Source organism: Symphalangus syndactylus, chromosome 17 (assembly GCF_028878055.3).
Source record: "Symphalangus syndactylus isolate Jambi chromosome 17, NHGRI_mSymSyn1-v2.1_pri, whole genome shotgun sequence".
In the NCBI taxonomy this organism is placed as follows: Eukaryota; Metazoa; Chordata; class Mammalia; order Primates; family Hylobatidae; genus Symphalangus; species Symphalangus syndactylus.
The window spans coordinates 98,873,991-98,898,498 of NC_072439.2; the positions used below are offsets into that span (position 1 = coordinate 98,873,991).

Here is a 24,508-nt window from a genome sequence, read left to right on the forward strand (position 1 = left end):
AGATGGCATTGCACTTTGTTGCCCAGGCTGGTCTTGAACTCCTGGCCTCAAGCAGTTCTCCTGCTTCCACCTCCCAAAGTGCTGGGATTACTGGTGTGAGCCACCACACCCAGCTCTGATCATTTCTAATTAGGCAGCACAGTTAATCATGCAATCTAGAAAGCTTGAAGCCATCGGAAAAATTGAGGCTGGTAACCAGACACTAGCTGAGCGTTGTGTGTTCTCTGCTCTCTGGGGCAGGATGGGACGGCTTGAGACCCACGGTTCTAAGGAGGAAAAACATCTGGCTCCCTAATCTGGGAGAATGACCTTTTTTTTTTTTTTTCCCCCAAGACGGAGTCTTGCTCTGTCTCCCAGGCTGGAGTGCAGTGGATCTCGGTTCACTGCAACCTCTGCCTCCTGGGTTCAAGTGATTCTTCTGCCTTAGCTTCCTGAGTAGCTGGGATTACAGGTGCGCTCCACCACGCCTGGCTAATTTTTGTATTTTTAGTAGAGACATCGTTTCACCATGTTGGGCAGGCTGGTCTTGAACTCCTGACCTCGAGATCTGCCCACCTTGGCCTCTCAAAGTACTGGGATTACAGGTGGGAGCCATCATGCCCAGCCAGGAGAATGACTCTCAAGGACAAGGTGCAGAAATGGCTGGAGAGTTTCCCACCACCTCTCGGGAACAGGAGTAAAAGAAGGGAGAAAATCTCCAGTGCTATTATATATTTCAAACATTACTTGTTTGCATAATAACCAAACACTGAGACAGCAGGCATCAGAGTGCCATGAAGTACAACACAACTCCCACTTCCATGCTTGAAGAGCTTTGTGAGAGCTGTGCCTGTCGAGGCAGGGGACGTGTACTGTGGACTCCAGAAATGACACAATGTTAGCTGGCAGACACCTCAAAGATCCTCTGATCCCAACAGACTGGGAAGTAGGGTGGGTGAGTGGAAGGGGCTTTCTCAAGATCACACAGCGAGGGGGTGACAGACCAAGTGGCTAGAAGTTGGGTCCCCTGGATCTGGGCCACCTGTTCTCTATACTTCGTCTCACTGACTTGCACATATTTCGATAGGCAGATGGGTCTTAGGAAGCCAGAGGGTTGTCATGACAGCAAGGGTAAGGCATCATGGGAGGTTTGGGAGAGGTCATCGAGGAATGTCGCTAGCAGTTCATTGTCTTTTTTCACAACCAGGTACTATTACATATTTCAAACATCACAGTGGCTGGAAGCAACAGGGCAGGAACAGACAGGTGTCGTCACTTAACCTGGTCTTTGGGGACCTTGACATCAAGACTGACAGGTCAAATCTTTGGTCTCAGGGAGAAGAGTGCCAGCTCACCCAGAAGGCAGAACAGCTAACAGCTGTGCCCAGGAGAGGCAGCAGTGGGAGTCGTGAAGGAGAACCGGGGTCCTGTCCCAGCGTCCCAGCCCAGCTACCCAAGTAGAAGGTGGGGCAGCATCTTCCATGGCTGAGTCTTGGGCAGTGGGTGCTCGTCATAGCGTCAGCTTTCTTCCCCCAGCTCCACGATGTGAAGACTGAGGTGGTCCCTCCAAGCCCCACTCAGCAAGGAGGACAGGGCTGGTGGATCCTCCAGGGTCAGATGGGGAAATAAGAGTGTTTCATTCTTGAAGGGGAAGCTGCACTTCTCCACGGCACGCCTGGTGGTGCCAGGCGTCACCACAAAGAGGCGGCAGAGCCGTGGCCCACCAGCCACTTGGCAGGCTGGTTGTCTGGTGAAGCTTTTGAGGGTTTGGCACAGGACCCAGTCCTCAGTCCCACCCATGTCCACCAGCTCCACTGGTGCCCCCAGGCCTGGGAGGTGTAGGAGGTGCCGGGGGGGCATGTAGGTGTGAGTGAAGAGGATTGTGTAGTGGGTGGGTGCGCTTGGGAGCACAGGGGCGTGGACCACCTGCTCCAGGTACTCCAGGCCAGGCACCAGGCCTCCCTGATGCAGGCAGCCGAAGAGGAAGGCGCCGAGGGCATTGAAGAGGACCACGGTGCCCTTCCAAGGCACAGGCTGGGTCTGTGGGCTACAAAGCAGGACCAGGGGGACCAGGAGGGGAATCAGGAACCGAGCCTCCTGGTGGCTAAAGGCAGATAGCAGGGCCAGAGGCATGAAGTAGAGGAGAAGGAGATAGGACCTGGGGCTGGACAGCAGGCTCCAGGCACCCAGTGCCCTCAGGAGGCCCATTTGTGCAGAGGCCTGGAGGCCGACTTGCAGCTGTTGCCACGCAGCCTGCAGGGCCTGGGCGTGCAGCACCCCGAAGAGCAGGAAGCCGTTGACTGCCAGGTGAGTGAGCCGCGCATGCGTGCCGTGCCTCGCCAGGTTTTGGGGATTCAGGTTGTAGTGCAAGAAGTTGACAGGTGTAAGGACAAGGGTCCTGGATGTAGCGGGGCTGGAGAAATACCAGCTGTCCATGGCCACAAACACCGCTGCTGTGAGGGCCGCCCCAGGGAGCAGCACCAGGGCCTCCCGGGTCAGGGACTTCAAGCCAGGGTTTGTGGCTCCACGAGTGCCCCAGAGGTAGAGGGGGACCACAGCAAAGGCCAGAAAGGTGGGCCGGTTGAAGAAGCCAGCAGCCACAATGCCTCCAAGAAGCCAGCTGTGCCACCATGGACCCGGCGCAGGCTCCTTGCGTGTAGGGCCCCACATTACATGGGAGGATACCAGCACCAGCAGCCACGTGAAGAGGAGTCCCTCAATGGTGTTGGAGAAGGTCCTTGTGTAGAAGACCAGGGTGACGTAGGAACCAGACAGCAGGGCCAGGGCGTTCCAGCGATCCGCCCCCAACAGTGGGGCCAGGTGATACACGGCCCCATCCAGAGCAAAGGAAAGAGCAGTGAGGAGGAGTCGTGGCCCCACCAGCAGCACATAGCCGCTCACCAGGCCAGGCCACGGCCCCAGCTCCTCCCAGAGCTTGAGCAGCCAGAAGGTAGAGCCAGAGATCAGCAGCGGGAAGACCACCGTGCGGCAGGAGCTGCTGGGGTAAAATTCCCAGGGCCGGGTGGCCTGGACGCCCAGGATGTCCTCTGCAGAGAGAGAGAGGCAGAGGTGAGCCAGTACCAAGCGCAGGGCTGTAGTGGGCAAAATTCTAGGATGGCACCCCACATTTCCCACCCCTTGGTGTGTGCCCTGCATAATCCCTGGGACTGTGCACAGGATGGATTTTTTCCTCCCTTCCTCCCTTCCCTCCCTCTCTCCCTCCTTCCTTCCCCTCCCCTCCCCTCCCTTCCCTTCCTTCCTTTCCTTCCCTTCCCTCCCTTTCCTTCCTTCCCTTCCTTCCCTTCCCTCCCTTTCCTTCCTTCCTTTCCTTCCTTCCTTTCCTTCCCTTCCCTCCCTTTCCTTCCTTCCCTTCCTTCCCTTCCCTCCTTCCTTTCCTTCCCTGCCTTCCCTTCCCTCCTTCCTTTCCTTCCCTTCCTTCCCTTCCTTCGTCTCTGTCACCCAGGCCGGAGTGCAGTGGTGAGACCATAGCTCTTGCTATGTTACTCAGGCTGATCTCAGACTCCTGGCTTCAACCCATTCTTCCACCACAGCCTCCTAATGTGCTGGGATTACAGGTTTGAGCCACTGCACCTGGCCCACAGGATGGACTGTACTGTTGTGATTAGGTTACGGTATACAGGAGCACTGACTGTAAAATAGGGAGACTATGGGGTGGGCCGGACCCAATCACAACAATCTTTTAATAACAGAGTTTTCACCAGCTGGACGCAGAAGTGGCAGTCAGATTCAAAGCACAAGAAGGATTTGACATGCCACTGCTGGCTTCAAGATGGAAGAGGCCATTGGCTAGGAATGTGGGTGGCCTCTGAAAGCTAAGAGCAAGAAAACCGCACCATAGGTTCCACAGCTGAAATGAACTAGATTCTGCTAGAATTAGAAAGCTTCCAGACAAGAACTCAGCCCAGTCCATATGCTGATGTCCACCTTGTGAGCAGAGAGCCTGTGCCGCACTTCTGATCGACAGAACTGTGAACTCCCAAATGGGTGCAGTTTTAAGCTGCTAGGATTTTGAGGATTTGTCAGCAGCGGCAGAAGCAAGTGCAGGGGAGCTCAGAGCGCAGAGGGCAGGAGGTGCCTCCCTGGGAGATGAGGCGGCAGTGTGTCCTGGGAAGAGTGTGTGGGAGGCAGGCAGGTGGGGGAGGCCTAACCTCTTCTCAGGGCTCCAAGATCTCAAAAGTCAAGGACCAGGACCCTTGTCCTTACACCTGTCAAGCTTGACAGCAGAGCCCCATCTCTGATAATGACTTATCAGGAGATGGGGGGAGAGAAGAGGGGTAGGGGATAAGCCATCAGCGTTATGTCAGAGGTGATTTATGTTTAGTTTGTTTACAATACTTAATTTTTTTTTTTTTTTTTTTTAGACAGAGTCTCACTCTGTCGCCCATGCTAGAATGCAGTGGCGCTATCTTGGCTCATTGCAGCCTCCGCCTCTGGGGTTCAAGTGATTCTCCTGCCTCAGCCTCCAAGTAGCTGGGACTACAGGCACCTGCCACTGCGCCCAGCTGATTTTTGTATTTTCAGTAGAGATGGGGTTTCACCGTGTTGGCCAGGCTGGTCTCGAACCCCTGACCTCAGGTGATCCACCCACCTCAGCCTCCTAAAGTGCTGGGATTACAGGTGTGAGCCACTGGACCCTGCCTATGATACTTAATTTTTTATAAGAAGAATATATCCAAGTAGTACTTACATAATTGAAGCAATACTTGCTGCCTGTTCTGTGACCCTGTGGAGCAGCTCCACTCCAAGCCTCATCGTTCACTGTGCCTCTTGCTTGATCACCTGCTGGCTGTTTTGAGCTGATTATACAGCCTGGGGATCATTCAGGCTCTTTGATTCTGCTACTTATTTCTCCAGCCTTTCAGCTGTTTTATCTGTCTATGTTAGATGGTGAAAGGGAAGCAAAATCCAGGATCAAATCTATCTGGCTGCTTTTCTGGTTAAAAAAATGTGAGGGAAAGAAGATGAGCCTTTTAACTTAAAAAACAAATTCACCTGTTGAGCCCTGTGGCAAAGAAAGCTGATGCCTCCAAAATGTCTATTCCCTCCTCCTTCATGAGACGTTTTTTTTTTTTGAGACGGAGTCTCGCTCTGTTGCCCAGGCTGAAGTGCAGTGGCACAATCTTGGCCCACTGCAACCTCCGCCTCCTGGGTTCAAGCAATTCTCCTGCCTCAGCCTCCCAAGTAGCTGGGATTACAGGCGCCTGCCACCATGCCCGGCTAATGTTTTGTATTTTTAATAGAGATGAGGTTTCATCATGTTGGCCAGACTGGTCTCAAACTCCTGACCTCAGGTGATCCACATGCCTTGGCCTTCCAAAGTGCTGGGATTACAGGCGTGAGCCACCGCATCTGACTCCTCTGACTCTGTATCTGAGCACTTGGTCAGATATAAAGACTATAATTTTTAGCTTCCTTTGCAGCTAGGTGTGACCTCATGATACATTCTGCCCAGTGTGACAGAAATGGGCAAAAAGCATGCGACCTTCAAAATATGACCTTAAAGAGAGAAGTAATGCCCTTCTCCTTTGTTGGCTGGAAAGACTGCTTGTAGACTTGTTGGCTGGAGCTCAAGCAGCCGTCTTGAACTATGAGGATGACACCATATGCCCATCACATCTGAAAGGCCTCAAGGCCTTTGGGCGAGACGGCATGGGCAAGGCAACTACCCTCATGGTGTGTCCCATACCACCTAACAGATAAGTGAGTCTCCCAGGTCTGGGTTCCCTTACCCCTCACTTGAATCTACAGAAGAGAAGTTTCATTGTCTTAGATCACAGCCCTATGGAAGCTCTTGCCAAACACTGGGGAAGCCCAACTCTAAAAGTGTTCTCCTGGGAAGTCCAACACAGCTCTCATTCTGAATGACCTGTGTTGTTGATCCAAGCAGGGATACATCAAAGAGACTGGTGGTTTATTAGCATTACCCAGAAGGTCAGTGTTACCACTCGGGAAGGAGATACGAAGTCCCCACTTCCAAGTTCTTACCCCAGAAAGAGAGGCTGCTGCTCTGCTTGTGGATTTACTACTCATCTGCGCAGACATGCTACTCCCTCCCCACAAAGTCTCCCGTCAGCTTCTCAACCAGACTCTGCTGCAACTCGTCTCAGCCACACATGCGGAGTCTTACCTGCCATCACCTCAGGTGACTGGAAGAATTCATCTGGGTGCACATAGCCCGTCTGTGGAAGGAGACACCACAGCACTCGGAACAGGCTGAGGCCACCCCAAAGCACCCTGACTGCCATCTTCAGATCCAGTTGTTGCCAACACACCGGGCCCAAAACCTGGAATGATGTCCCAGCTGCTGCAGATGCTACGCTGGATCCACAGATCTGCATCTGTTGAGGATAACACTTGTTGGTTATCACGATGTAAATTGTAATATATTCAACTGTCTGAACAAACTCAAAATGGATCTGTCATTTAATAAAAATGACAATAATAATAATAGCTACTTTATACTCTATGCCCACTAACTGCCAGGCACTTGACATGCATATTTCATTTAATCCTTTCCACAGTCTGGGGCAGTGGGTCTTAGGATCCCTGTTTTACAGATGGGGAAACGGAGGCCTCTGCTGAGTAACTCGGTTACTTGCTGATCATATTTGCTAAGGAGTCTGATGGTTAATTTTATGTGTCCACTTGACTGGGCTAAGAGATACCCAGATAGCTGGTAGAACATTATTTCTGGCAGTGTCTATAAGGGTATTTCAGGGAGAGATTAGCCTTCGTTGTGGTTTTTTTGTTTGTTTTTTGAGACGAAGTCTTGCTCTGTCACCCAGGCTGGAGTGCAGTGGCATGATCTCGGCTCACTGCAACCTCCACCTCCTGGGTTCAAGTGATTCTCCTGCCTCAGCCTCCCGAGAAGCTGGGATTACAGGCACACGCCACCACACCCAGCTAATTTTTGTATTTTTAGTAGAGACGGGGTTTCACCATGTTGATCAGGCTGGTCTTGAACTCCTGACCTCATGATTTGCCCACTTTGGCCTCCCAAAGTCCTGGGATTACAGGCGTGAGCCACCACGCCCAGCTGAGATTAGCCTTTGAACTGGTAGACTAAGGATCAGCTACACCAATGTGGGTGGGCATGATCCAACCCATTGAGAGTCTGAATAAAACAAAAAGGTGGAGGAAGGGTGAATTTGCACTCTCTTCAGCTGGGATGGCCATCTTCTCCTGCCCTCAGACATCAGTGGAGGAAGGGTGAATTTGTACTCTTCAGCTGGGATAGCCATCTTCTCCCGCCTCAGACATCGGTGTTCCTGGTTCTTGGGCCTTCAGACTCTGTGTCTCACACCAGTGCCCCCCAACCCACCTCCCTGAATCAAGTTCTCAGGCCGTCGGACTAGGACTGGGAGTTACACTGTAGGCGCCTCTGTTTCTAAGGCTCCCGACTCAGACAGAATTAAACCACCAGCTTTCCTGGTTCTCCAGCTTGCGGGTGTCAGATTGTGGGACTTCACCAGCCCCCATAATTGCATGAGCTAATTTTCATAGTAAATGATAAAGCCTATTCCCTATTGTTTCTGTTTCTCTGGAGAACCCTGACTTATACAGGGTCTAAATAAGACATTTGCTCAATGTGACATTTGCAAGGAAGATTAGGGTACCCAACAAATCTGGGTCTTGCAGCCCCATCCTGATCTCCAGCTCCTATCCACAGGCCAGCATGGCAGGCTGCTGCTTGCATTTCTGAAAACTTGGGAAAGTCAACGGATGCCACCTGGTTCCCCTGCAAAAATTACACTCAACCCCATTGTTTCCAGTCACTCCCCCCAACTTTCACACACCCTGGAACCTGCCTTTTGGAAGGTGATGGGAACATTTGTAACTCTGTATGATGAGAATTCTAACTCCCTCAACTCAAATATAGTATTAACTGCATCTCACAAGTTTTGCTATGTAACTCAAAGAGCGGTGACAATCTGAGCCCATTGCATGCCGGATCTGTAAGTCCAGAGCATCGCTGCTGAACAGGAAAGCAAGCTTGACAACCTGCTTGTCCCTCCTCCAGAAATAGTGATGTTGCCCTGACTTCTTGATATTTTAAATTCTGACCTTAAATAGTTCTTGCTCTCAGGTGTAATGTCAGGTGGCTCACACCTATAATCCCAGAACTTTGGGAGGCTGAGATGAAAGGATCGCTTGAAACCAGGAGTTCAGACCAGCCTGGGCAGAAAAGTGAGACCCCCGTTTCTACGAAAAAATAGCTGGACACAGTGGTGTGTGCTGGTAGTCCCAGCTATTCAGGAGGCTGAGACAAGAGGATCACTTGAACCCAGGAATTTGAGGCTGCAGTGAGCTATGATCACACTACTGCACTTATGCCTGGGTGACAGAGCAAGACCCTGTCAAAAAAAAAAAGCCGAGTGCAGTGGCTCACGACTGGAATCCCAGCCCTTTGGGGAGGCTGAGGCAGGCAGATTGCTTGAAGTCAGGAGTTCGAGACCAGCCTGGCCAACATGGCAAAAACCCGTCTCCACCAAAAAAATACAAAATTTAGCCAGGTGTGGTGGTGTGCACCTGTAATCCCAGCTACTCAGGTGGCCGAGGCACGAGAATTGCTTGAACCCAGGAGGTGGAGGTTGTGGTGAGCTGAGATCACGCCACAGCACTCTAGCCTGGGGGACAGAGCAAGACTGTCTCAGTCAATCAATAAAATTTTTTTAAAAAAGAAAACGTTGTTAACTACACTTACCCTACTCCGCTATCAAACATTAGAAACTAAATCTTCTAACTGTAGTTTGTACTGTAGCTTATATTCTAAACTTATTTTTTTCCTAATATTGGTTTACTTGTGCATTCTTTTTTCTTTCTTTATAATCCTCACCAGAATTTTGTTGATTTGGGGAATTTTTTCAAAACATCAACTTTTGCCCTTGTTTTTAATTTCTTTGCTCATCTTTATTTTTTCTTTCCTTTTACTCTTTTGGGTGATTATTTTATTGTTTTATTTCAAATCTTTTGATATGAACACAGCTCATTAATTTGGAACCTTATTTTCTATAAGAAGTGTTAAAGGCTACAGATTTTTCTCTAAATACACTATTAACTGCACACCACAAGTTTTGCTATGTAATAATTTCATCAACTTTTGATTCTAAATATTTCTAATTGCCATTGTAATTTCTTCTTCCACTAATGCCTTATGGTTGAAGGATTTAATTTTTAATGGTCATTTTTGTAGATATTCCATGGATGCTTGAAAACACCATACATTCTATACTTACTGGATATAGAGTTATAGAAATTGTCATTAGATCAAGCTTATTAGTTGTGTTGTTGAAATCTTTTTTTTTTTGAGACAGGGTCTCACTGTGTTGCCCAGCCTGGAGTGCAGTGGCACGATCATGGCTCACTGTAGCCTCGATGTCCTGGGCTCAAGCAATCCTCTGACCTCAGCCTCCTGAGTAGCTAGGAAGACAGGTACGTGCCACCATCCTTGGTTAATTTTTAAATTTTTTGTAGAGACAAGGTCTTGCTATGTTGCCCAGGCTGGTCTTGACCTCCTGGGCTCAAGCAATCCTCCCACCTTGGCCTCCCAAAGTGCTGGGATTACAAGCGTGAGCCACCCTGCCTGGCCCAAATCTTTTATATTCTTAATTTATTGATTTTTTACTGCTTATTTTATCAATCACAGAAATGTGTGTTGAACTAGCTCATGAAATAGTTGACTTGTCTAATTTTCCTTGTAATTCTGTCAATTTTAGTTCATTTTTGAAGCTATATTATTATATTTGTAGAAATTTATAATTGTTATGCCTTATTGGAAAATTGAGTATCTTATCATTATATAGTAATCTTTTAATCTCTAGGTCTGTTTTGTCCTAAAATATATTTTGTCTGATATTAATGTAGCTATACACACTTTTTGGAAACTTAGTATTTACCTGGTACATCATTTTCCACCCTTTTCTTTTCTTTCTTTTTTTTTTTTTTTTGAGATAGTCTCGCTCTGTTGCCCAGGCTGGAGTGCAGTGGCATGATCTTGGCTCACTGCAACCTCTGCCCCTCCTGAGTTCAAGTGATTCTCCTGCCTCAGCTTCCCGAGTAGCTGGGACTATAGGTGTGCACCACCATGGCTGCCTAATTTTTGTATTTTTAGTAGAGATGGGGTTTTGCCGTGTTGGCCATGCTGGTCTCGAACTCCTGACCTCAGGTGATCTGCCTTTCTTGGCCTCCCAAGATGCTAGGATTACAGATGTGAGCCACTGCGCCTGGCCAATTTAGTGTTATTATTGATACATTTATTTCTACCATCTTATTTTGTGTTTTCTTTTCTTGTTTTTTCAATTTTTTTTTTTGTTCTTTCTTGCCTTCTTTTGGATTAGTCTTTTTTCTCTTTTCTCTCTAACAGTTTGGAAGTTACATATACTCAGTTTCCAATATGCTATAAAATACCATATATTATTTAATATTTTAATATTTAGTATATTATGTTATGTGTCTTCACTATGATGATTCTGGGTGCACATTTCTTTTTATTTATTATAGTCAAAAGTTTTTTGGCTTCTTGAACCTGTGGATTAGGGCCCTTTGTCATTTATAGAAAGTAATCCCTCATTAGACTATATGATGCTGATAAAGACATACCCGAAACTGGGTAATTTATAAAGAAAAAGAGGTTTAATAGACTCACAGTTCCATGTGGCTGGGGAGGCCTCACAATCATGGTGGAAGGAAAAGGCACGTCTTACATGGCAGCAGGCAAAAAGCGAATGAGAAGCAAATGAATGAGAAGCAAGCAAATGAGAAGGAAGCAAAGGGGGTTTCCCCTTATAAAACCATCAGATCTTGTGAGACCTACTCACTACCACGAGAACAGTATGAGGGAAACCACTCCCATAATTCAATTATCTCCCACCAGGTCCCTCCTACAGCACATGGGAATTATGGGAGCTATAATTCAAGATGAGATTTGAGTGAAGACACAGCCAAACCATATCATAGACTTTCTCAGTCTATCTTCCATGTCTCTTTAAGTTCTATTTCATATTTTCCCTATCTTTAGCTCTCTTGGCTATGTTGGGTAAGTTCTGTTCTATCTTACATGTCTCTAATCATCCTTTCAGCTGTATCTAGATGTTAAACCTGTCTATGGAGTTTTAAATTTCAGTTGTTATATTTTTCATTTCTACAAGCTGTTTGATTTTTTTCCACATCTGCTTGCTCTTTTATGATATTTTCAAGACTCTCTTTTATTTATTAAATGATATGAAACATACTCGTTGGATATACTAGGTTTGATAACTCCAGCGTCTAAAGTCTGGATCTGAATCTGCTGTCTTGTTTCTGCTGGATCTCACTCATAGTGCCCTGTTTATTTGTATAGTTAGTAAATTATTTTATTTAGGGGCTGCTCATTTTCTTTGGAATATTACTGTGGGAATTCTTTGAGGTCAGGGATGAAGGCAAATTTCTGAGTTCCTCTTGAAAGGATTTACACTTGCTTCTCTCAGGTAACTGTGGGCATTACAAGCCTAGGACCATTTCTAATCAAATTTTTGGCTCCAGGTTTTGTGTGTGTGTGTGTGTGTGTATCTTTTAGGAAGGGGGATAGTGCCTGGTCATGTAAATTCATGAGGGCAGGCTCATGATTACAAATTCTGAAGGGAGATACCCCACCCCCAGCTCAATTTGATTAGCATCAGGATCCAACAAGGGCAATTTTCCTTTCAGTCCTGTAGGGATGGAATATTTTTTCTTCCTTTTTTTTTTTTTCTTTCTGAGACAGAGTCTTGCTCTGTCACCCAGGCTGGAGTGCAATGGCCTGATCTTGGCTCACTGCAACCTCTGCCTCCTGGGTTCAAGCAATTCTCCTGCCTCAGCCTCCTGAGTAGCTGGGATTACAGGCACGTGCCACCATGCCCAGCTAATTTTGTATTTCCAGTAGAGACGGGGTTTCACCATGTGGCCAGGCTGGTCTCGAACTCCTGACCTCGTGATCCGCCGGCCTCAGTCTGCCAAAGTGCTGGGATTACAGGCGTGAGCCACCGTGCCCGGCCAAATTTATTTCTTAGGCCACCTTTATATTAGAACGTGGCCCTCTAGAGTCACAGTTTTGCGGGGAGTCTCCTGTTAGGCTTCCCTCCTGGTGGGCAGTAGGTTTTATCTTGTGTCCTGCTAGTCCCGAGAAGCTACCAAGTCCTGAAAACCTAATTTGCATAACCCAACTTTGAGGGTATCTACAAAAAATAGCTTTTTGTTTCCTAGCCTTTACAGTACAATAAGACACCCTAGAAGGAGATAGGAAGAGTGGAAGGCGTCCCTGCTGTCAAATGGCATGCAATGTAGGGGCCTGAAGTGGCCAGTGGTTTGGATAATGAGGAAGCCAAGGAGGCTCTCAAATTCACAGTTTTGTATGTATCCTCAAGTCCAAATCTGGCTCCTGCGCTTTGCATACCTCTCTAAGTCCCTGTCTTCATGCCCAAGTACTACTTACATTTTATTCGGCTTACATACTATTTTATCCAGCATTTTAGTTATTTTCAGCACTTTATTCCTTTTATAATTCAAGGACAACTTTCCACTTGTGTCCTGTTTAACAACCTTTATTTTATTTCTATTCATAAACATAATACAAGATTGTTGTAGAAAAAGTAAAAAGTGCAATAAGCCAAAAGGGGAAAATGGAAATTACATGCAGTTCCTGTCACTCAAAAAAACACTGTTAGGCTGGGCGCGGTGGCTCATGCCTGTAACCCCAGCACTTTGGGAGGCTGAGGCCAGTGGATCACCTGAGGTCAGGAGTTTGAGACCAGCCCGGCCAACATGGTGAAACCCCATCTCTACTAAAAATACAAAAATTAGCAGGGCGTGGTGGTGGGCACCTGTAATCCCAGCTACTCGGGAGGCTGAGGCAGGAGAATTGCTTGAACATGGGAGGCGGAGTTTGCAGTGAGCCAAGATCGCGCCACTGCACTCCAGCCTGGGGGACAAGAGCGAGACTTCGTCAAAAACAAAAAACAACAAAAAACAAACAAACAAAAAACACTGTTAACATTTTGATATATGATTTTCTTGGAAAATATAGGATTATATTTGTTTATTCTTATATATCTACACTTTGGCATAACGTTGGCATAAGAAATAGTCATGTTGAGAGTTAAGACAAGGATTGAGAAAAGCTAAATTAGTTTAAGCTGTGTCCAGTTATTCTCAAGGAAGTCATATATTTAAGAGACAGCCTTGGTCAGCGGATCCTTCTGGTCATGATTTGGGGGAGGGGTGCAGGAAACATGAGGGGACTGTGTTGCAATCACAGGATGTGTCTCAAAACTACTATGGGGGAACTTGTATATCTCCACAACTGCTGAAGGCATCTGCTGAGGGTGAGTGGGAATGGAGGATACTATGCCTAGGTCTCTGAGCTGGGCTCCAGAAGAACTGATGGCAGGCTGTTCCTCAGCGTATGGGAGGGTGGGCAAGTTGGCATCATGACTTCCGCTATGAGCAAGCCAGTCTCATGGGCATGTGGCCTTCGATAGCATGGCTCTGCTGTCCTCTATCTCACCCTCACCCACTCTTATTTTGCCCTCCAGTTACTACACACCCTGCCCAAGCCTGTGCCATTGCCCGGGGCTGCTCCATCTCAGTAGTGTAGCTTTGCAACACTGAAATTGGGTTTTGTCTCTGTAAGGGATGTCTGACAATTCAGTGAGTATATTCAATGTATCTATTATATATTTGTAAATGGAAGGGGATCATACAATGTTTGCTTTAAAATTTGCTTTGTCACTTAGCAAAGTATGACCATCTTTCCATGTATCATGAGCATCCCCTCCCACCAGCTGCAAGTTCTCCTTCCATCATGCATCTACGCCTTCCCTCTGTTCTCTTTGGTTGACACCTTCCTTTCCATCAATAGACACGTGAATCTCTCTACCATTCTTAGAGAAACAACCAACCAAAACTCCCTTGAAACTGTATGTCCCCTCTTTCTACTACTACCTTTCTGTCCTCCTCCCTTCACAGGGATCCTCAAATCATCTGCATTCACTGAATTCACTCCTCGTTTTTTAATTTCATTTTTTTTTAGAGAGGGGGCTCTCGCCTCCTTGGCCTCTGCGTTGTCAAAACCATTGGCCACTTCAGGCTCCCGCACTGCCTGCCATTTGACAGCAGGGATCCTTCCACTATTCCTAGCTCCTTTTAGGGTGTCTTACTGTACTGTGAGGGGTAGGAAACAAAAAGCTACATTTTGTGGATACTCTTGAAGTTGGGTTATGCAAATTAGGTTTTCAGAATTTAGAAAGCAGATGTGAGACAGGCCATATTTTTGCAGTTTTCTTTGTTTTCTCCTGGGAAACAAGATCGTTGAAGACATGGGGTTTTCATGCATCAGCTTTCCACTATCCAGTCCCCGCTTTGTGGGAATGGAGGACACAGCTGCAGTTATGGTGGCCACAGTGCTGTGTTACGAAACCCAGCTAAGTTCTACAGGTGGCTTTACAGTAGCCTGACTGTTGCAAGAGTGGTCGCTGCTTTATGGAGTTACTTCTGGGTGTTCAGAGAGTTTTTCCTGGAGGCCCGAATAGAGATCATTTTTCAGTGTACTGAATGATTTTTACTACCTATTTGCCTGTATCAAATTCCTTTTCTGCTGGCTTCTATTTCTTGTACTGAACCTTCACCATTTGGTATCAGAAGTGGCTGCAGCTAATAGGCCCTTAAGGATGACAGTATTCATTTGCTAAAGAAAATAACGGCCAGGAGCGGTGGCTCACACCTGTAATCCCAGCACTTTGGGAGGCCAAGGCGGGTGGATCACCTGAGGTCAAGAGTTTGAGACTAGCCTGGCCAATATGGTGAAACCCTGTCTCTACTAAAAAGACAAAAATTAGCTGGGCGTGGTGGTGTGCACCTGTAATCCCAGCTACTCAGGAGGCTGAGGCAGAATTGCTTGAACCTGGGAGACAGAGTTTGCAGTGAGCCGAGATTGCACAACTGTACTCCATCCTGAGCGATAAAGCAAGACTCTGTCTCAAAAAAAAAAAAAAGAAAAAGAAAAAAGATGAAAGAAAGAAAGAAAGAAGGAAGGGTGGAGAGGAAAAGAAAGAAAGAAAGAGAAAGAAAGAAAGAAAACAACTACCCGCCTATCCTTTATGCCCAGAAAGAAAAAAATCTTTCAAGAACAAGGACAAAATAAAGAGATTTTCAAGAAAATCAAAACTGAAAGGTCTTCACAAGCAGATCTTCAGAAAATTATAAAGAATATATATCAGGCAGAAGGAAAAATGGTTCCAGATAGATCTGAGACGGAAGTAGGAATAAAGAGCAAATAAGTTGGTCATTAAATGAGAGACATCTGGAAGGTGGAAGTCAAATAAATACCATCTTCCTGCTGCTTTGACTGTTTTCTTCTAGCAAGTAAGGTATAGGAGATGGATACAGTTTCTGAAGTAGTATTCCATGTTCATTCACTGGCTTCGTTGGGTGCTGCTGACAGGCGGCTGTGGTGGTTTGGCAATGGCTTTCTAACCCTGAGTCATAATTAAAGTGCTGTGTTCTTGAAAGCAATCGTTCCAGTGTTGGTCTCCTGAGTCCCCACTTCCTGATAGGGGACAGAAGTAGTAGCTCCGTTGGTCAGTTTTGCAGTGTTCTAGGAGTCATTCCTGGGGATTCAGCCTAGAGCTTGATCACCCAGCACTTCCAAAGGTTTTTAAGCAGCTAATTCCCTATATTAACCCCTTTTTGCATAAAACGTTTAGTTGTTTGCAAACAACAACAACAAAAACAATGCGAGCTGCTTCAACAGTTCATCATGTTGCCGGGTGTGGTGGTGCAGCCCTGTAGTCCCAGCTCCTTGGGAGGCAGAGGCAGGAGGATTGCTTGACCCCAGGAGTTCAAGGTCAGCCTGGCAACACAGTGAGACCCCCATCTCTTAAAAGAAAAAGCAGGAAACAATTCATCATGTCACATAAAAAAAACAACCAGGCTTGGTACTGCCAGGGTCCCTTGCCGCTTCTCAGGTCAGTCTTGATGCTGCCTTTCTCTTTGTATGGACATAACCCTCAGTTCCAGCCATCCCATCCAGACATGACAACACTGAGAAGGGTCTGTATTTTTGAGGCTATCTCTTTTTAAAACAGGTTTATTGAAATATAATTAATATACCATACAATTCATTTAAAGTGTACAATTCAATGGTTTTTGATATATTGGTAGACAGGTGCAACCATCACCACAGTCAATTTTATAAATTTTCATCACTCAAGAAGAACCCCGTATCATTTAGTTATCACCTCCCATCCTTGTCCACCACCCCAGACGCTGGAAACCACAAATCTACTTTCTGTCTCTATAGAGTTCCCTATCCTGAACTTCCCTATGCATGAAATCGTAAGGTCCGTGTGGGGAAAAGGAAGGGAGATCAGACTGTTACTGTGTCTGTGTAGAAAAGGAAGACATAAGAAACTCCATTTTGATCTGTACTAAGAAAAATTATTCTGCTTTGAAATGCTATTAATCTGTAATCTTAGCCCCAACCCTGTGCTCACAGAAACATGTGCTGTATTGACTCAAGGTTTAATGGATTTAGGGCAGTGCAGGATGTGCTTTGTTAAAAATGTGTTTGCAGGCTGTATGCTTGGTAAAAGTCATCGCCATTCTGCATTCTCGATTACCCAGGGAAGCAGTGCACTGCGGAAAGCTGCAGGGACCTCTGCCCCAGAATGCCTGGGTACTGTCCAGGTTTCCCCCCACTGAGACAGCCTGAGATATGGCCTTGTGGGAAGGGAAAGACCTTACAATCCCCCAGCCCGACACCCATAAAAGGTCTATGCTGAGGAGGATTAGTGAAAGAGGAAGGCCTCTTTGCAGTTAAGAGGAAAGCATCTGTCTCCTGCTCCCCTGAGAATGGAATGTCTTGGTGTGAAACCTGATCATACATTCTATTTACTGAGATGGGAGAAGACCGCCCTATGGCTGGAGGTGAGACATGCTGGCGGCAATACTGATTTTTACTGCACTGAGTTGTTTATATAAAGTTAAACATCAATCTAGCCTACGTGCACATCCAGGCACAGCACCTTTCCTTAAACTTATTTATGACACAGGGTCTTTTGCTCACATGTTTTCCTGCTGACCCTCTCCCCACCATTACCCTATAGTCCTGCCACATCCCCCTCACTGAGATAGTAGAGATAATGATCAATAAACACTGAGGGAACTCAGAGACCAGTGCCGGTGCAGGTCCTCACTTGCTGAGCGCCGGTCCCCTGGGCCCACTTTTCTTCCTGTATACTTTGTGTCTTACTTCTTTTCTCAGTCTCTTGTCTCCACCTTGCGAGAAATACCCACAGGTGTGGAGGGGCAGGCCCCCTTCAGTCTGGAGGCCTTTGTGGCTGGCTTCTTTCACTTAGCAGAATGTTTTCATGGTCCATCCATGTTGTAGCAGGTATCAGTACGTCCTTACTTTTCATGGCCAAGTGATATCCTATTGTGTGGATATACCATGTTTTGTGTGTCCACTCTTCTACTGATGAACCTCTGAGTTGTTTCCATGTTTTGGCTATTATAAACAGTGCTACTATAAACTTTTGTGTACAAGTTTATTCGTGGACATATGTCTTCATTTCTCTTGGTATATACGTAAAGTCCCTGCATCCTATGGTAACTTTATGTTTAATCATTTGGGGAAACTCCCAGCTTGTTTTCCAAAGTGGCTGTGTCTTTTACATTCCCACCAGAAATGTATGACGGTTCTAACCAACACTTGTTATCTGACTTTTGGATTCCAGCCATCTCAGTGGGTGTGAAGTGGTATCTCATTGTGGTTTTGATTTGCACCTGCATTTCTTTTTAAGATCAAGGAAATCTTTTCCAGAAGTTCACCAGCAGACTTTCTATCAAGTGCTGTTGAACAGAACTGCATCAAATACACCTTCCCAAACCAGCCACTGGCAAGGGAAATGAGATTACTGATGAAGACTCACTCCTGGGTTGGAGCTAGCACTGTGGGAGCTTTATCCTAACAACAGGTTCTGTTAGGAAGGAGGAAGGAGGCAGAGGATCAGCTGTGTGGCTGCTACACGTGGCTTCCACGGGCTCGCACAGCTTTCCTCCTCCTCAGGCCATTTGTTCTTAGGCTCCTCTTCCTCTGTCCACCCCTTAAATGTCAATGTTCCTGGTCTTCAACGTCCTCCATATACACTCTTCCAGATCATCTCATTTACTCTCATGGTTTCCATTTCTACTTGATGCCTTCTGAAATTGCTTCTTTTCTGAGCTTCAGATTTACTGATAATAATAAGGAATACTATAACAATAATAATAGCACTACCATTTTTTAAATTAATTAATTAATTAATTTATTTATTTATTTTGAGACGGAGTCTCGCTCTGTCGCCCAGGCTGGAGTGCAGCGGCGCGATCTCAGCTCACTGCAAGCTCTGCCTCCCGGGTTCATGCCATTCTTCTGCCTCAGCCTCCCGAGTAGCTGGGACTACAGGCGACCGCCACCAGAGTGGCTAATTTTTTGTATTATTAGTAGAAATGGGGTTTCACTGTGTTAGCCAGGATGGTCTCGATCTCCTGACCTCATGATCCACCCACCTCGGCCTCCCAAAGTGCTGGGATTACAGGCATGAGCCACCGTGCCCGGCCTAGCACTACTATTTTTTTTTTTTAATTTTTTTGAGATGGAGTCTTGCTTGTCGCCTAGGCTAGGTGCAGTGGCACGATCTCGGCTCACTGCAACCTTTGTCTCCCAGGTTCAAGCGATTCTTCTGCCTCAGCCTCCTGAGTAGCTGGGACTACAGGCATGTGCCACCACGCCTGGCTAATTTTTGTGTTTTTAGTAGAGACAGGGTTTCCCATGTTGGCCAGGCTGGTCTCAAACTCCTACCTCATGATCCACCTGCCTCGGCCTCCCAGAGTGCTGGGATTACAGGCGTGAGCCACCGTGCCCAGCCTAGCACTGCCATTTATTAGATACATATTACCTTCCAGGCTTTGTACCTTATTTATCACAAGTCTATAACCTTATCCTTTTTTTTTTTTTTAAGACAGCGTCTTGCTCTGTCACCCAAGCTGGAGTGCAGTGGCATGATCTCAGCTCACTGTAACTTCCGCCTCCCAGGCTCTAGCAATCCTCCCACCTCAGCCTCTATAAGCCTATTCTTATCCCTGTTTTACAGACAAATGAACAGGCTTTTTGCAAAAGGTAACAGAACTAATAAGTCGGTGAAGCTGGAAGTTGGACCCGGTCTGTTTGACTCCACTGCCCTGCTCCACTGCCTGTTAGGCTTCTGTACCTACTTCAAACACAGGGCAGCCCAGAAGAACTCATCACCTTCCCTGGAACCAGCCCTGTCCCCAAGCTCCCTACAGCAATGAGAGAACTACCATGTATTAGTGTCCCAAACTCCTGGTACCAATTTACTGTGTTAATCTATTCTCACACTGCTATAAAAAACTGCCTAAGACTGGGCAATTTCTAAATAAAAGAGGTTTAATTGACTCACAGTTCTACATTGCTGGGGAGGTTTCAGGAAACTTACAGTCATAGCAGAAGGGGAAGCAGGCACCTTCTTCACAAGGTGGCAAGAGAGAGTGTGAGTGGAGGAAATGACGGGCGCTTATGTAACCATCAGATCTCATGAGAACTCCCTCATTATCACAAGAACAGCATGGGGGAAACCGCGCTATGATCCCATCCCCTCCCACCAGGTCTCTACCTCAACACTTGGGGATTACAATTCAAGATGAGATTGGGGCAGGGACACAAAAGCCTAACCATGTCATACCATTTGCCCAATTTAGTCGAGAATCCCACGGGCTATCTCCCTCCTCCTTTGTCCCTTCGCTATGTAATGCCAACGTTGCTTGCTAATTATTCCTTGAACCCAGCTCTTGTTCCTCATTCTCCACTGTCACTGTCTGAGTCCAGGTATGCTGTGACTGGTGCGCATGTGCCTGGGATTTCTTAGCCTTAGGGGTGGCTGGCTGTGCAGAATCTTTGGATGGCTGGAGGCCCTGGGTTTGTTGTTTCTGTCTGCAAACAGCCCCCTCCTTTGTTAACCAGTGTGTCATACAACAGCAATCATTTTCCGTGTATGAATAATGAGGGAGATGTTAAGAAGCATGACCTGGAGTAGACTGCACCGCCATCCGCCTCTCCACTTTCCCTCTCTCACTGCATCCTTCCTCCTGACTGCGGCAGAGACAGGCTGAATCACTCCCCTGTGAGAAACCTCTGGATGGGGGGCCATCCCCTCACCACCCTGAGGACCAGGTCCACATTCCTTACTGTGGCTGACAAGGCCCTCCACGGCTTCCAGTGTCCACTTCCCGCCTCCACTCCTGTGTTCGTGAGTAGAATTCGGTGCTCCAGAAACATCACGCCTTCTGCAGCCCTCTCCTCTATTCTGTGCTGTTTCTCACCCCAGCTTCTTGGCTCACATGGTTTCACTTACCCAATATGCTAATAACATGGAGGTTAAGACCAGCAGTGGCATCAAGTAACCTGGTTCAAGTCCTGCTCTCTGTCACTTGTTCATGGTGAAAGCACTCAATCTCTCTGAACCCCAATTTATACATCAGCTGTAAAACGAGTACCTATCTCAGGGCTGTTGTGAAGATGAAATGAAGAAAATATGCAGACATAAGTAGTTGCTTTCTTTATCCATTTTGCTTAACTGCCCTAACCCCCAAGAAGCCTTCCCTAACCTCCTTCTGAAGGACCCTGTGCAAAACTCTGCAGGCGCCATGCATTGACTGTTGTCTGATTATTTCTCTGCCCTGCTTAGCTGAGGTCTCCCAGGCATGGAATCCCTTTGAGATTCATCTCCAGCCTGGGCGGGCCCACTGGGGCCCATCTGTCAAGGACAGTGCAGGAGGTCCTCCAGAGATGGTGACAACGTAGTGGGGCATCGACCATAACAAATGCGGCAGCTCTAGGGAACGACCCCCGCCCGCTGGCGTCTCTCCAGTCTGAGACCTCACTGGAGGAGCTGTCCATGTGGCTGCCTCGCCTTTTATCCCAGGGGACAGAGCCAACGCCAAGCGTGGCAACCACTCACCTTAACCTAATCAGGATGCAGCCTGCTCATTCATTCATTCATTCAGAGGGATCTATCAGGGTGCGGGTCAGGTGCAGGTCCAAATCCTGCATCTCCAGTAGCCTCCTGGGGGTCGGTCCTCGGGAGGGCTCGTGAGCGGAAGGCTTTAGAATGAAGGGACAGGGCCCAGAGTCGTGGAGATTGGACTGTGGGGCAGGGGAGCAGGCATTGACAAACACGCCGCCAGGGGCATCCCGCGCACGTGTGTGGGAGAATGTGTAGGGCAAGCAGCAAGGAGAGACCATCTGGGAGACAGGGGAACAGCCAAGCAGAAGCTACTGTGCTGGGCACGGGGGGGAGGCCGGGAAAGACAGCACATCTGTGGAGCGGGAGGAGGGGAGGGAAGGGAGTAGAAACACTGCTGCTGCCAGCCGCAGGTGATGGGGACACCTGTCCAGTTCGCTGAGTCCGAGGGCCTGGGCCCGCTTTTGGTGCCCCATGTTTCTCCGGCGCCCGGGTGTGTACGCAGAACCGTGTCTGCTCCAGGGACAGCAGTGAACGAGCACCGTCCGGAATGGCAGAGCCATCGCGTGTGGCTCATTCCAAGAAAGGTCCCTACCTTCATAGGTAAACTTCCTAACAAAGCTGCTGGGTCGCGGCTTATGGGAGAAGGCGGCGGGCCCAAGGTTCGGCCCCTTTCTCTGAATCTGGCATTTGGAGCAGGCTTTAAGACTTCGGGAAAAGCCGGGCCTCTGCGCAACCACCAAAGGCTGCTTCTCCAGCCCTCAGGACTAAGATCATGTTCCAGTCCTCCAGTCCTCGGGGTCTACTCCAGGGGTACAAGGTGAGAGTGGCTCTCCAGAGTACATTTGACTTTTGGTGCCGCACTGCATCCTCACTTTGACCCTGAGCGCTGCAGTAAACCCTGCAGGGTGCTCCACCTTGAAGCATGGGAAGATCTGATGCTGGCCGCCTTCTTCATCTGGTTGCCTGAAAGGGCCCGTGTTTATCCTTCGCTTCACAGAGAACGCAACACACAACATTAAACACACATAAAGAGAGTGAAAGAGAGCAAGGCATCTTCATCAAGGAGGGGCACCATTTAACCACCCGCGACCTTGCAGTGCGCCTCTGCAAAGTGGGGACTCCGCTCTGTAGCAGGAGATGGGGGTGTTGAGGATTTTGAAAGTAGTTCCTAGTTTTCCGAGGCAAAGGTGTCTGGGGCTGACGAATGACTTTTGAGAAGAAGGAATGATGAGAAATGTCCTCATTACAGAACTTTCCCGGCCACACTGTGAGTCCCACGCAAAGGCCCCATGACCACCAACCGGAGCGCTGGGCGCTCCCTGGCAGGGTCGCCTTTGCTTTTTCTGCGCCTCCATGCCACCCCTGGGCCAGGAGGCCATGCTCGCATCCTGGGAGTGCAGGCCTGGCCCGAAGTGCAGCCCCCGAGGCCGGGAGCCGAGATTCTTCTCGGCTTCGTGCTCAGAGCTTTGCAGCGTGGCATGGTCCCCTCCTCATGCCCTGTCCCTGTTTCATACCTGGGGGAACTGAGACCCAGTCCGGTTATGGGCCTCCCTGAGAACACTGGCCTCTAGCAGAAGCGGATTCAACCCCAGGCCCCAACCTGGGCCCAGGCCCGTGCTCTGGAGTGGAGTTTACCCACGGCCGCCCTTCCTGGGCAAATGTCACCGCTGCCTCCGTCCCCCTAGGTCCGGGGCGGGTCAGTGCTCTGAGCCAGCGGACCCCGGCCTAGGGACAGGTGCCTGCGAGAACGTGGGGGGCGGCCCCCAGCTCCCCTGCCCTCCTCCCTAGAGGCTGGGCCTGCTGGTCTCCCGGCTGCGCGCAAGGTGGGAACGGAGCCGACCGGGGTCCGCTCGCCCTCCCCGCACCCGCTCCTCTGGAGCCGCTGGGGCTGCGCACCGACTCACCCGCGCGGCCTCCGGGCTGCGCCTTCAGCGCTGGCGGCGTCCTGCCCGGCGAGGGCCAGGGTCCCAGGCGGCCCCGGAGGCGGCGGGACCGCAGGGCGGAGGGAAGGCCGTGGGAGCGGCCGGGCGCGCCTCAGCAGCGCGGAGACCGGGGCCACCGCCGCCTGCGCAGGGCCGGCCGGGAGGGAGGAGGAGCGCGCGGGCGGGGCCGCCGTGTACGTCCCCGCGCTCCCGCCCGGCCTGGCCCCGCGGTCCCGGAGCGAGCTGGGGCCACGCTGGGGAGGGTCCTGGGGGCGCCGCTGTCCCTCGGGCCGGGCCACGCCAGGCAGGGATGGGTCTCGCCCCGCCGCGCTCAGGCTCCCTCCCCGGCAGCCCCTCCTCGGCGAACAGCCTTTCAGCGCGGGGGCCTCTTAAACCAGGAACCCCAGGCCACACTTCTCCTGTTCGGAATGACCATTTCGGGGCTCTCTGTGGCGGGGAGCTCCGCCGCCGCCGTCCCCCTTCCACGCGCGGGAGGTCGGCGAGGGCAGGGCGCGGACCCGGAGTGCGGCCCACGGTCCTGCTTCGTGGCCCGAAACGCCTCACAATGGAGTCACTCATGACAAGTGACTCAGCGCACAGGGAGGCTGCTGAGCCCCGCGGTGATCCGCGTGTGTGAGGTGCTCCCCGGCGTGACTGCCTGGGAACTGCCAGCCCCAGGCCTGACAGGAAAGTGAAGCCGAGAGGAGGCTGGGAGAACAGCCGCGACCCCCGCAGGAGCCGCTCCGGGCGGACCCTGAGGGGCCTCTCCCTGCGCGTGAGCGCGGCGTCCGCGGGGAAGTGCGACCCAGAGGGGTCGGCGGCGGCGCGCGGGGCAGGCGCGGCGGTTCCCTCTCCTCAGCCTGTGCCTGTGGGATCGGCGGGCTTGTCGGGGTGGGAGAGCCTCGTGTAACCCAGGCGTCCAGGCATCAGTGGCCTCCGGGCCATTGTGGAGGCGCCCGGGGGTCGGCACAGCGAGGCTGACGGGGACCTGACACGGTCACGCGGCGCCGGGGAGCAGGTTCGAGTGGCCGGGCGCGGGCCGTGCTGCCCCTCCGCGTTCCGCAGGCGGGGACGGGCGACTGGCCCTAGGGCGCTGCAGGGAGGCCGCCGCGCGGACGGAGAGCCAGTGCCCGGGGGCCAGATTCTCTCCCGGGACGGGGCGCCAGGTCCCCGGGAGCTGCGGCGCGACGCGCGGGCACCCATGTCCTACCCGGTGGCCTCGCCGCCGCGGGCTGCGCTGAGAGCGGGGTGGCGCGCCGCGGCCCCTCACCACGCCGGGGGAAGACGGCACCACCGCGTCCCCGCCGCTTGGGCTTCCCGCCCGCGCCGCCGGCCCCACGCTGCCCCCTGGCGGGAGAGCGCGGCAGGAGCCCGGGCGAGGCCGAGCCGCGGACCAGACCTCCCCGCCGGCCTCCGAGGGTCGGGAGCCAGATCGCCCTCCATGCCCCATAGCAACCCTCACATTAAAAACGACTTTATTAAGATATGAGATATTATATACATACGATAAATACCAGGAAATTTAAGTACAGTACATGGAAGTATACAGTT

General features: G+C 49.8%; 1 protein-coding gene across 8 annotated transcripts; it reads right to left on the reverse strand.

Annotated features, from left to right (window-relative positions):
- Window positions 1-696: 696 nt before the first annotated feature.
- PIGZ (phosphatidylinositol glycan anchor biosynthesis class Z) lies at window positions 697-23,767 on the reverse strand. 8 transcript variants are annotated; one of them, XM_063622197.1, is made up of 5 exons: window positions 22,940-23,767; window positions 21,030-22,243; window positions 20,424-20,550; window positions 6,128-6,338; window positions 697-3,026 (listed from the first exon to the last, which is right to left on the reverse strand). In XM_063622197.1, exons 3-5 carry the CDS (start codon window positions 20,463-20,465, stop codon window positions 1,498-1,500), a joined length of 1,782 nt encoding a protein of 593 aa, XP_063478267.1. In that variant the 5' UTR covers window positions 20,466-20,550; window positions 21,030-22,243; window positions 22,940-23,767; the 3' UTR covers window positions 697-1,497. The 8 variants fall into 8 exon arrangements, with proteins under 8 accessions (XP_063478267.1, XP_063478269.1, XP_063478268.1 ...); XM_063622199.1 differs by having other exon boundaries at window positions 20,424-22,019; XM_063622198.1 differs by having other exon boundaries at window positions 20,424-22,024.
- Between the last annotated feature and the right edge of the window lie 741 nt (window positions 23,768-24,508).